The sequence below is a fragment of the Musca autumnalis genome, unplaced genomic scaffold (assembly GCF_047663935.1).
Source record: "Musca autumnalis isolate F117 unplaced genomic scaffold, ASM4766393v1 scaffold_3, whole genome shotgun sequence".
NCBI lineage: Eukaryota > Metazoa > Arthropoda > Insecta > Diptera > Muscidae > Musca > Musca autumnalis.
Genome location: NW_027411866.1, coordinates 100,275,218 through 100,286,846, shown reverse-complemented (window position 1 = coordinate 100,286,846; position 11,629 = coordinate 100,275,218). Strand labels below are relative to the sequence as shown.

Here is an 11,629-nt window from a genome sequence, read left to right as displayed (position 1 = left end):
TTCTTAATTATGGATTTTTAAGTGAATGGAGTCAGCGATGTGTGTTGTTGTTCTAATAAGCACATTTTCTTCAGAAAGTGCGAATTTGTGTAAGAATTTTTTTAATTAGTAGGCAAAAATAATTTTTGTGTATAAAGTAATCGGAACTTTTAAGTTTGTAACGAATTTAAAAATTTAACGAGTATATCGCTAGTTTTACTTATTCCTAATGATCACTAGAACTCGTATTTTGCATATTTAAAAAAAATTCAAAAATTCAATTATTACATATTTTTGCGTGTTAACATATCGTCACCATAAATTTCCGAAGAGGTATCTCAAAAAAAAAAAAATAATAATAATAAGTAAAACACGTTTTTGATTGAATCTAAAACTAAAAGACGTGCCCTTGAAAAATTTCAAGCTTCTACGTTCAAAAATAACGATCCTATTCAAGAAAAGGCATTTCGGTAAATGGAATAGCATTGCAATAATTTGGCATATATGTATGTACGTTTGTGTGATCGTTGTCGTTGAGGAGACTAACACGTTTTCAATAGAACGTTAGTCGTCTGATTTAAAAACCCCGAAGGTTATATTACGAAAATGAATAAAAGTTGTAAAGATTGTATATATTATGGTTATTTTCCAATATATTTTAATAATTATTGCCAAAAATTCTTTTGAAATTGATTTGTTTTTACTTGCTGTGCTGCGTTATCAGAATCAACCATGACTCTTTTTCTCGTATTTCAATACATATGGTCTGTTCCAGAACTGCAAAAATCTACTAATTTTTACTACTTTTTCTTGTTTTGTTCGATAACATAAAGGAAAATTTTTTTATCGGTGTAAAACAGTTAGATCCTTGCAGGTTTTTGTATCATATAAGAATATGCAAAATCCGAAGTCTACTAATGACATATTTTACAGTACATTTTGTACGCTTTTATTAAGCAAACACATGGCGTTTATAAATACTTGCAATAATTTTGTCGTCTAGATGTCTTAAAATATGAAATTTCATAAAAATGTGAAATTTCTAAAAATTTTTTTTTCAAACTCCCACACTGTTTGCTGGGGAGATTTTTCCCACAAAAAGACACAAAATTCTCCCACAATTCAAGATAGAGAATGTATACTTTTTTCCCATGGGAAAAAATTCCCAACTCCCATGCGTTCAGAATAGGGCTGTATATTTTATCAATGTCATCTGCGTAGGCCAGAAGCAAACCTCAGTCAGCACTCTCTCCGCATGAATTATTTGCAGGAGAAAGTGCCTCCACCATGACCATCAGTCTGATTTTTTCCCCTTTTTGATAAAATTCTCTGACTTTATTCTAATGGATATTTTACACGATATGTTTTTTGCATATGGGTTGTCACTTTTTATATACAAAATGTATATTCAAGCTGATAACACATATGTAAAATTACATATCGTGTAAAGTACCCATAACTCCTATACATCTCAAGTTTTTCACATTTGCCTTTTTTATGAAATTGCCTGTTTATGAAATTTTTTGAGATCATTAACTAAAAACGCGAAAAATTAATGGGATACCAAGTTTTCTTTACAGAGATAGCTTCTGTAAATGTTCAAATGTCTGTTTCATCACAATGTTGATGAATTTCATTTCAATAAAGTTTGTAATAACAATTTTCATTCCGATTGAATTTTAATATGTTTAAAATATTTTGTCATATTTTTCAAAACTACACATATGTTTGCATTTACGAAATCCACTTGATTTCAACTGTCAATTCCATTGCTCAAACGTCAAATTAAATCCAATCGATTTCAGATGAGTCTTCATTTTGACGTATGCACAAAGGAATTGACAGAGGAAATAGAGTGGATTTCGTAAATGTAAACATAATAATAGCATTCCCTCATGGTACAAACATTACAAGGTAGGTCATAGCAAACAGCTGATTACAATTTTTTTCTACATGTAACCTCCTCCCAGTCCGAACGACGTGCGGCACACTAAAACACCACTTATAGAGGCGGTACAACATTTGTTAATATGGTGTGGTATTTTGATAAGTTTAAAAAATTAAAGCCCTAATAAACACGTGTTTTATGATTTCAAAAACAAGAGATTGAAATAGCTTCTCCCTTTTCAATGAATTTCCAGCGACCCCAAACATATTACACTTTCTGCGAGAAATAATGCATTTAGTGGAATGATATGGAAACATTCGAATTGAAAATCTAACGAGTTTCATTCATGTTTTCCAAAATATTCAATCAAATGTGAAAAATATTAGTTTTTTATATTCCAATAATTTATAGACATTTTCTTATTTTGTTTACATTTATTTGACAATAACGTTCCAAACAAAAACAAATTCCTATGTGGTTGAGTTGTATTTGTTGTAGTACTTACTTTACTTACACTTTTATACGTTACACGTGTTTTGTGTTCAACTTCTCATGAAAACGAGGAAGCAAAAAGTACGGAAAAATAAATTATGTTTCTCTTAATTACGAATGTGTCGTGAAACGGGTTAATTCGTGTACGTATTTCGAGAGTTGAACAACGTACTTTAAACGCTCGTGGGAACATGACATAAAGGGACATGTTTCCAAAAAATTACAATTCCACTTGAGAAAACAAAAGGGGTTTCATTACCAAAAAAATGTATGTTTTTCGGTTTCGGAAGAAGATAAACACGGAACCAATTCCACTTTCGATCGGAATTGGTTTCTGTGATATGCCTGTACCCAGCAAAAAGTTTGCATCCGCGGATGCTGTTGAATCACTACAAGTGTACAGTACAAATGCCGTTGGAGTACCCAGCAAAAAATTTTGGAAGTTGTGCATGTGGAGTTATGATTTCACAACATCCTTCGATGCAGTCCACACGGAGTTATGAAAAATGCACTCCGTTGGATACAATTTATAAGCAGTTGCTTTAGAGATCCCTACAAAAAATACTTAAGTTGCGAACATTTTTGCGGTAATTCACGAGACGGAAATTTTTAATGGAGTGGAGTCAATGTCGAAAGTTAAACTAATGATGGGAAGGCAACATAAAAAACATTTAGGATGATGAAGCAAAATCAGATGCGTTTGGATTAATTGGAGAACGGAGCAAGTAAAATGTAGTGCATCCTAGCTGCGCGCTCCCTTGTAAAATTCGTAAGTGAATTCATACAAAAAGATGTACTCCAACGGCATCCGCGGATGCAGTTGAATCAATACAAGTGTACGGAACATTTGCCGTTGAAGTACACTTCACCCTGGTTAACTGCCTTTCATAAAATTCCAAAAAATTGGGTTAGTTATGCGGGAAAGGCAGTTACGAAAATCTCGCATATCTACCTCATGTGGGTAGTTACAAAAATCTCATCTCAACCTTACAAATGAATTTTACAAGAGAGCGTGCAGCTAGAATGCACTCCATTTTGCTTCCACAGCACACAGCTAGGATGCACTCCATTATCGATCCAAATCACAGCTTTTGATGTAGTGTTTTGTATTTAATTTAAAGGCACTCTCCGGATTGCATTTTTAATCAGTCCAAAGATGCAATTAAAATGCAAGCCATTGCGAAATATTAAATAAATAAAATGCATTTATTATTTGTGTAAAACAAGAACACAAAGAACTTTATTATATAAATACAAATTAAAAAAAGTTTCCTTTAAATTCAATCACATCTGAGCTTACTTCCTCCGTTCTCTATTTAATCCAAGCGCATCAGATTTTCTTTCGTCATCCTTAAGTTGTTTTATGTTGCCTTCCCATCACTAGTTCAGCTTTCGACCTGGACTCCAACTCCACTCCATTAAAAATTTCCGTCTCGTGAATTACCGCAAAAATGTTCACAACTTAAGTTGTTAAGGCCTGCGTACATAAGCTGCTCTGCCTGATTGCCTTGCTTTCCTGCTATAAAGAAGGCCGAGGAAATTTCCGAGCAAGGTAAGCAGGCAAGGCAGCTTATGTACGCAGGCCTTTATTTCTTTATTTTATAACAAATTCTTCGAAATGTATACACTCTTGTTTATCTTTTGAAGAAATGTGTAGGGATCTCTACAGCAACTGCTTATAAAATGTATCGAACGGAGTGCATTTTTCATAACTCTGTTGGGCTACATCGAAAGATGTTGTGAAATCATAACTCAAATTGCACAACTTCCAAAATTTTTTGCTAGGTATACACTCTGTTTTATTTGTGGTAGAAATTTTTTCGCCAGCGGCGGGTAGTGTCAACCAACTGTTTTTTAGGGATCTCTAAAGCAACTTCTTATAAATTGTATCCAACGTATTGCATTTTTCATAAGTCCGTGTGGACTGCATCGAAGGATGTTGTGAAATGTTAACTCCACATGCACAACTTCCAAAATTTTTTGCTGGGTATGATTTCACAACACCTTTCGATGTAGTCTACACGGAGTTATGAAAAATGCACTCCGTTCGATATGTTTTAGAAGCACTCGCTTTAAGCTAGGTACACATTGCCATTTTTGAATGACAGCTTTGCTCAGATAATCGGTTGCTTGCCAATGTGACCGTTCATTTTTGTCATTCATCATGCAACCACAAAAAATTTTGTGGTTGTTGGGCAGTCAGGTGTTGGTTGTATGATGGTATGATAGTGTGAACCCAAAACGTCATTCAAGGAAAAAATTTGCCGTGTAAATATCAAATAAAAATGAATAATTCGCGAATTTTTATTAAATTTGGAGAATTCCTATTGGAATTAGCGATAATAACACGGTCATAACAAAAGAAATTTGACGATACAGTGAATGGATGGGATAACAAGGAAAAAAGCAAATGGACAAACGGTTCTGTGGATGACGACAAAACAAAAAGGAAAAAATAAATTTGTGCATTGTGCTGTTGGAAAAATATAAAAATCTCCCGGAGTTTGAATTGTATGTGTGCGGTACTAATAGATGTGGAAATAGCTATACATAAAACCAAATTGTGAAAGTCGAGATGGTTCTGTGGATGACGCCAAAGAAACAAACAAATTCTTGTATTGTGCCAATGGAAAAATGTGTTCAATATCTTCCAGTGTCTTAATTGATTGTGCTATACTAATAAATGTGCTGTATTAATAAATAAATGCGTGCAGTTTTGCAAATTCATTATATGTGTATTTTTTATATTGTTACGGAATTAGATTTAACTAATCTCCATGTAGACGTTGTTTTATTCCCCAGTACGATTTGTACCAAATAAAACAGGGTTCGTTCTAGATTACGTTTCTACAATGCTTTATTTACTTTATTACACTTATTCGGAACCGACTTTAATTACTAAGCACACAGCTTGTATCTAGTTAGCACGCAGCACTTCTTTAACCGATATGTTCAGTTCAACGCTTAAAACACTACTGTGAATAGAAAATAGCCATATATTTATTAATATGCATCAATTTATTGTTTTTTATTTATTTGTGGTTGCCAGCGCCCATATTTATTGAGCAAATTTTACAATTTGACTGACGGCTTGGCATCCAACATGAATGATAGTGTGGCCGCTCCGTAAAACCCAACAAAACTGAAGCAATCGATATTTTCGAAAAATCGTCACTCAAAACTGACAATGTGTACGGCACTTAAAGATCCCTACAAACACAAGCCAATTTGTTGATCCCTACAAAACATGTCGCAGTATTTCTTCCAAATACAAAAGCGAGTGTCTAAAATTCTTAAGCTGAAAACACGTACAACGTTTGAGTAAAGTTTTGCGTTGGGCGTTGACAAAAAAACAACAACAGGGCGACGCCGACATCAATGTCCGGCGTTGATGTGTTTGCCGGCATATATTTCAAATGAATTTGAATTTTTCGGCATCATGCCCAACAGTGTAAAGCTGAAAACAGATACAACGTTTGATTAAAGTTTTGCGTTGGGCGTCGAGAAAAAAACAACAACAACAACAGGGCGACGACGATACCAAAGTCCAGCGTTTATCTGTTCGTCGGCATATATTTCAAATGAATTTGAATTTTTCGGCATCATGCCCAACAGTGTAAAAACGGCCAAAACGACACAAAACTTTACCCAAACGTTGTATCGGTTTTAAGCTTAAAAACTACCAAAACGACACAAAACTAAAGCTAAAAACAGATACAACGTTTGATTAAAGTTTTGCGTTGGGCGTCGAGAAAAAAACAACAACAACAACAGGGCGACGACGACACCAAAGTCCAGCGTTTATCTGTTTGTCGGCATATATTTCAAATGAATTTGAATTTTTCGGCATCATGCCCAACAGTGTAAAAACGGCCAAAAGGACACAAAACTTTAATCAAACGTTGTATCTGTTTTCAGCTTCATTTGAAATATATGCCGACAAACATATAATGGCTACATCACACCATATGCTTTTTAACATGTATGTAGCCACTTAGGGTATATTAATATACGGACCAGCTGATGTCATACATGTGAAAAAGCATATGGTGTGATATAGCCATAAACGCTGGACTTTGGTATCGTCGTCGCCCTGTTGTTGTTTTTTCTCGACGCCCAACGCAAAACTTTAATCAAACGTTGTATCTGTTTTCAGCTTTAGACTGCGTTTAAATTCAATCCAAAACACTGCATTAAATGCAGTGATTTGCATGGAAAATGGACTGCATAAGTGAATTCATAGAAAAAGATGTACTCCAATGTCACATGTACTGTATACTTGTACTGATTAAACTGCATCCACGAATGCAAACCCAGCAAACATTTCTGGAAGTTGTGCAATTGGAGTTATGATTTCACCACATCTATGGATGTACTCCAACAGAGTTATGAAAAATGCACTCCGTCCGATACATTTTATAAGCAGTTGCTGTAGAGATCCCTACAGAAAAAACAGTTGGTTGATCCCTACACATTTCTTCAAAAGATAAACGAGAGTGTATACATTTCGAAGAATTTGTTATAAAATAAAGAAATAACAACTTAAGTTGCGAAATTTTTTGCGGTAATTCACGAGACGGACATTTTTAATGGAGTGGAGTTGGAATCCATTTCGAAAGATGAACTAGTGATAGGAAGGCAACATAAAAAACTTTAGGATGATGAAAGAAAATCAGATGCGCTTGGATTAAATCGAGAACGAAGGAAGTAAGCTTAAATGTGATTGAATTTAATGGAAACTTTTTTTTTTTTTAATTTGTGTTTATATAAGCTTCGTTCCCGTACTTTTTAATAGTAAAACTCGTAAAAGAGAAAAATAGAGAAAATTTGTTGTCAAACAAAATATTTTTCAAAAAGTTCGGGAACGCAAAAATGGAGAAAACGTCAAACAAGCTGGAACAAATGTCAAAGTCGGCGTACCAGCCAATCAGCCGCCGGCATCCATGTTACTATTTTTTACACGCTCAAATTTGTCGAGTAAAAAGTTTTTAAAGAGAGCGTCATTCAGCGCCATTTTTGTTTAAAGAGAAGTGAACATTTTACAACTTTTTTGTGTACAGGAACGCTTTTTCGAGTAAAATGTGTAAAAGTCGTAAAAATTGTAAAAACTTTTTAGTTCTGGAACACAGCTATAATAAACTTCTTTGTGTTCTTGTTTTACACAAGTAATAAATGCATTTTATTTATTTTGGGATATTTCGCAATGGCTTGCATTTTAATTGCATCTTTAGTCAGACTAAAAATGCAACCCGAAGAACGCATATAAATTCAATCCAAAGAACTGCATTTTAAGCCGTGATTTGGATCGATGCACTCCATAGCTGTGTGCTGTGGAAGCAAAATGGAGTGCATCCTAGCCGCGCGCTCTCTTGTAAAATTCATAAGTGAATTCATAGGAAAAGATGTACTCCAACAGCAAATGTACCGTACACTTGTAGTAATTCAACTGCATCCGCGGATGCAAACTTTTTGCTGGGTATTTATTCGATGACTGTGGTCTGTCTACCTATATAAATGTCGCGCGGAAACAGCTGAGAAAAATGTAAACAGCTTAGACAAATGAAAACAGCTGAGAAATATGTTTTGTGTACTTGTTAAAAAAGTTAAAAAATAAAAAAAAACTATTTGAATTCAACAACAACCCACGTATAAAGTATATAATGGAAGTATATAATTCCAATGGAATGGAAAAATGGAGTTCGCTGGTAACGTCTTAAAACACACTTGTACGGTGGTGCGTGGTAATACAACCACTAAGCAGATCATAAACAAATATGCCTCGACCGAATTAGAAGCGAAAAAGCGTCGTACCGACGAAATGGAAATTAATGTAAATCCAAATAATAGTGTAGAAATGCTTGGAACAGGTAATATGACAAAGGACATTTTCGTATAGTACTCAGGTCAACTGTATTTTACTTTGTTTTCAGGTGTAATTGCTAAAAATAGTCCCGAGTTCCCCCAAAATGTCGAAAATGAGTGTCAATTATGCCACACTCTTTCTGATGACTACCAAAATCTCTACGACAATTATCAGGAACAAAATGCCATTTACGATGTGGTAGAGATATATTTCAATGCCAGGGTATGTAGATTATTAGTCTGTTCCAGAAATGTAAGAATCTACTAATTTTTACTATTTTTCGATATTATAAAGGAAAGATTGTTATTTCAGTAAAACTTTGTAGATTCTTGCAACTTCTGAAACCGACGTAAAATACGTGCTATATCCGATCCCTCATAAACCTTTTTGTTCCATTTTCAGTTACTGTCAATTAAACCAGGCTTTAAAAATGCCCGCATTTGCAATGATTGCTGGAATCGAATTGGTGAATTTCATCAATATCAAATATCCATATTGGCAATCAATAAAGAATTACTTGAATGTGCTGAGAATATCCCAATTAAAACTGAACCCATTGATGCCATTTGGTACGGTGATAATATGGAGAAATTTAATGATGATATGGAATTTATCCACTCTAATATTCCAATGAATAACGAGAGTGATGTAGATGATGCTACTAGTGATATAGATACTAAGGATTTCTTTACTGAAGAGTTTCGTCTACATGAAAATTACGGTGGAGACATATCTATGGATGCTGACTCGTGTCATACCTCTAACTCAAATGCCTGTCAACAACCAGCTACATCATCCCTAACCCCAGTAACTAGTCTCAGTTTTGATCCTGAACAACAAATCAAAGAGTTTGATAAGATCATAACAAATTGGCGGCCAATTCAGGAGTGTCTCCTATGCCATAGTTATCATGAGTCCTATCTTGATTTGAGTAGGCACTTTGAAGTGGAACACAAAGATACTGCTTGTTTCATTGTATGTTGCGATGAGAAGCTTAAAAATCCTCAACTAATTGTTGATCATATTGAATATCACAAAAATCCCAACATTTTCCAGTGCCCTCACTGTGGAGACACAAAATCTAGTCGCCAAAGATTGCATCGTCACATTACCTACTACCACATCGACTTTGATTTTAGGCGAAAAATTACAAAGCCTAAAAGTTTTGAGGAAAAAATTGAAAAATGGTTTACAATTACAGAGTGTGCAATATGCTCTAAAAATTGTTCTTCGTTTGCCCAGTTAAAACATCATTTCCAGCAACATCACCAAACTGAGGAATTTTACATTGCCTGCTGTCACGCCAAGCTGCGAAATCGTAACGAAATTGAAGAACATTTGGCATATCACAAAAATCCAGATGCATATCTATGCAATCTTTGTTCGGAACGTCATTTATCAGCCACTTTACTTAGAGAACATATGACAACAACTCATGCTGTGCGTAGAAAAGAATTTATTAAAAATATCGAGAAAGTTGTTATATATTCATCCGAATCGGCCTCAGATGAAGATGAGGGCGACAGTAGCAATGATACATCTATCAAAATTCAAATAGATCACGAAGCTGACGCATTTATTCAGTACTACGAGCATGTCATAAATTGCTACTTTTGTACGGAAACTTTTTCAAGTTGTTTTGACTTGCAACGGCATTTTGCCATAAAACATCCTGGTACTAAATTCCAACTATCTTGCTGTAGGCGTCGATTTTTAAACCTTAGGAATCTTGCAGAACACATGGCTCTACATTTAAATCCCACACTTTTTACATGTCTGGCATGTGGCCGTTGGCAAAGCTCTAAACGTAATCTCCTTAAACATATCTCTACACGTCACCCAGAACAACGCGAAGAGTTGGCAAAGAAACCTCACCAAAGCGAGGTGGTAATACGAATACGTTATCAAGACATTGATAGATTTATAGCTCAATGTAGGCCAAATCTCCAGTGCGGCCTTTGTAATGATACTGCATCTACATTTTCAGACCTAAAGGAACATTTCAATGTCCAACACCCTCAAGAAGATTGTCACATTGTCTGTTGCAATCGAACGTTAAAATCACGGCACGAAATCGAAGAACATCTAATGCAGCATTTAGATCCCAAGGCATTTAAATGTCTCCATTGCCAGAAAACATGCGATTCACGTAAGGCTTTGTACCAGCACAACCTTCGAAATCACCCCGTTAGACATAGACCTTTGGCGCTAGATATTATTCGCAAGCGCAACAAATTTGAACAACAGGATAAATCGTTTGCGAAATATAAAAGTAGCATGCAATGCGCCATTTGCAAAGATAGCTTCCCCAGCTTCACGATACTTAAATCACATTTCTATCACCGCCATCCAAATCGAGAAGCATACGTTTCATGTTGCAATGGAAAATACACAAGAACATACTTTTATTCACATTTACGCAATCAACATAGAAAATGTTCTGCAAAAGTTCCTTCGGCAACAATAGATGGGATAAAAACTCCAGCTGAAATATTTGAAATTGTCAATGAATATGACTATAAAATTAATTGTCAACAATGTCACATCATATGCCGCCACTACAAGGAACTCAGTGAACATTTTAATGAACAACATCCCGACAAGCCTTTCTACATTTATTGTTGTAAACGAAAGATACCCGATCGTATTAAAATTATCGATCACATATATTACCACATAGAACCGAATGCATTTAAATGTCAATTTTGCGGACAAAAAACCTCAAATCGCTATTCTTTGCGTCAGCATATTCTGACGGTTCATGAAAAGAAACCGGCAAACACAAAGAAATGACACATATAAATTTCGATACATACACCCACCCACCCGTTTGAGTGGATGCAGTAAAATGACCTCTGCCAAATCTTAAAATAGAGTATGGAAAAACCCCTAAATGTCCCATGTATGTAGTTCTGAAATACCTGATATACAATATAAGGTAGTTTTATGTCTATGTATTTAAACGATATAAGTGTAGAACACATAATTAAAGTGTGGTTAACATTTTAAATAAACATATTAAAAACTCAAAATGGTTCATGCAGTTTATTGACTCTGATCGAGTAAAATGGACATTTTAACTTTGTCGAGTAGGGTATTTTAAATAGTATTTTTCGTGGCATTGCACTTCATTCCTATATTTCCACCATCAGCTGGAGGATATATTAACTTTGTCATTCAGATTTCTGAAACTCAACTTTACAATGATGTAAAGTAGTTTGGATCGAATACTCGCTCGAATTTCACTCGCGAGTGAAACTCTCCTCGAATACGAGCAATTTGAGGGGAAAATCACAATTTAACAATTTACAATTGTGTCCGTCATTGATAATCTAAAACATATTGAGCCTATACCAGACAGTGTGCATTTTATTTTTAAGTTCCATTGATACACAGAAATCATCTTT

General features: G+C 34.9%; 1 protein-coding gene across 1 annotated transcript; it reads left to right on the top strand.

Annotated features, from left to right (window-relative positions):
* The first annotated feature begins 7,892 nt into the window (after positions 1-7,892).
* On the top strand, positions 7,893-11,254 carry LOC141397157 (uncharacterized). Its single transcript, XM_073973106.1, has 3 exons — positions 7,893-8,226; positions 8,290-8,444; positions 8,625-11,254. The coding sequence occupies exons 1-3, from the start codon at positions 8,052-8,054 to the stop codon at positions 11,013-11,015; spliced, it is 2,721 nt and encodes a 906-aa protein (XP_073829207.1). The 5' UTR covers positions 7,893-8,051; the 3' UTR covers positions 11,016-11,254.
* Positions 11,255-11,629: the final 375 nt, after the last annotated feature.

Excerpts from the sequence above, each read along its gene's own strand:
- LOC141397157 (XM_073973106.1), top strand. The coding sequence starts at position 8,052 with ATGGAGTTCGCTGGTAACGTCTTAAAACACACTTGTACGGTGGTGCGT. Across the intron at positions 8,227-8,289 it reads TGTAGAAATGCTTGGAACAG|GTGTAATTGCTAAAAATAGT; the intron begins GTAATATGACAA and ends CTTTGTTTTCAG. Across the intron at positions 8,445-8,624 it reads AGATATATTTCAATGCCAGG|TTACTGTCAATTAAACCAGG; the intron begins GTATGTAGATTA and ends TTCCATTTTCAG.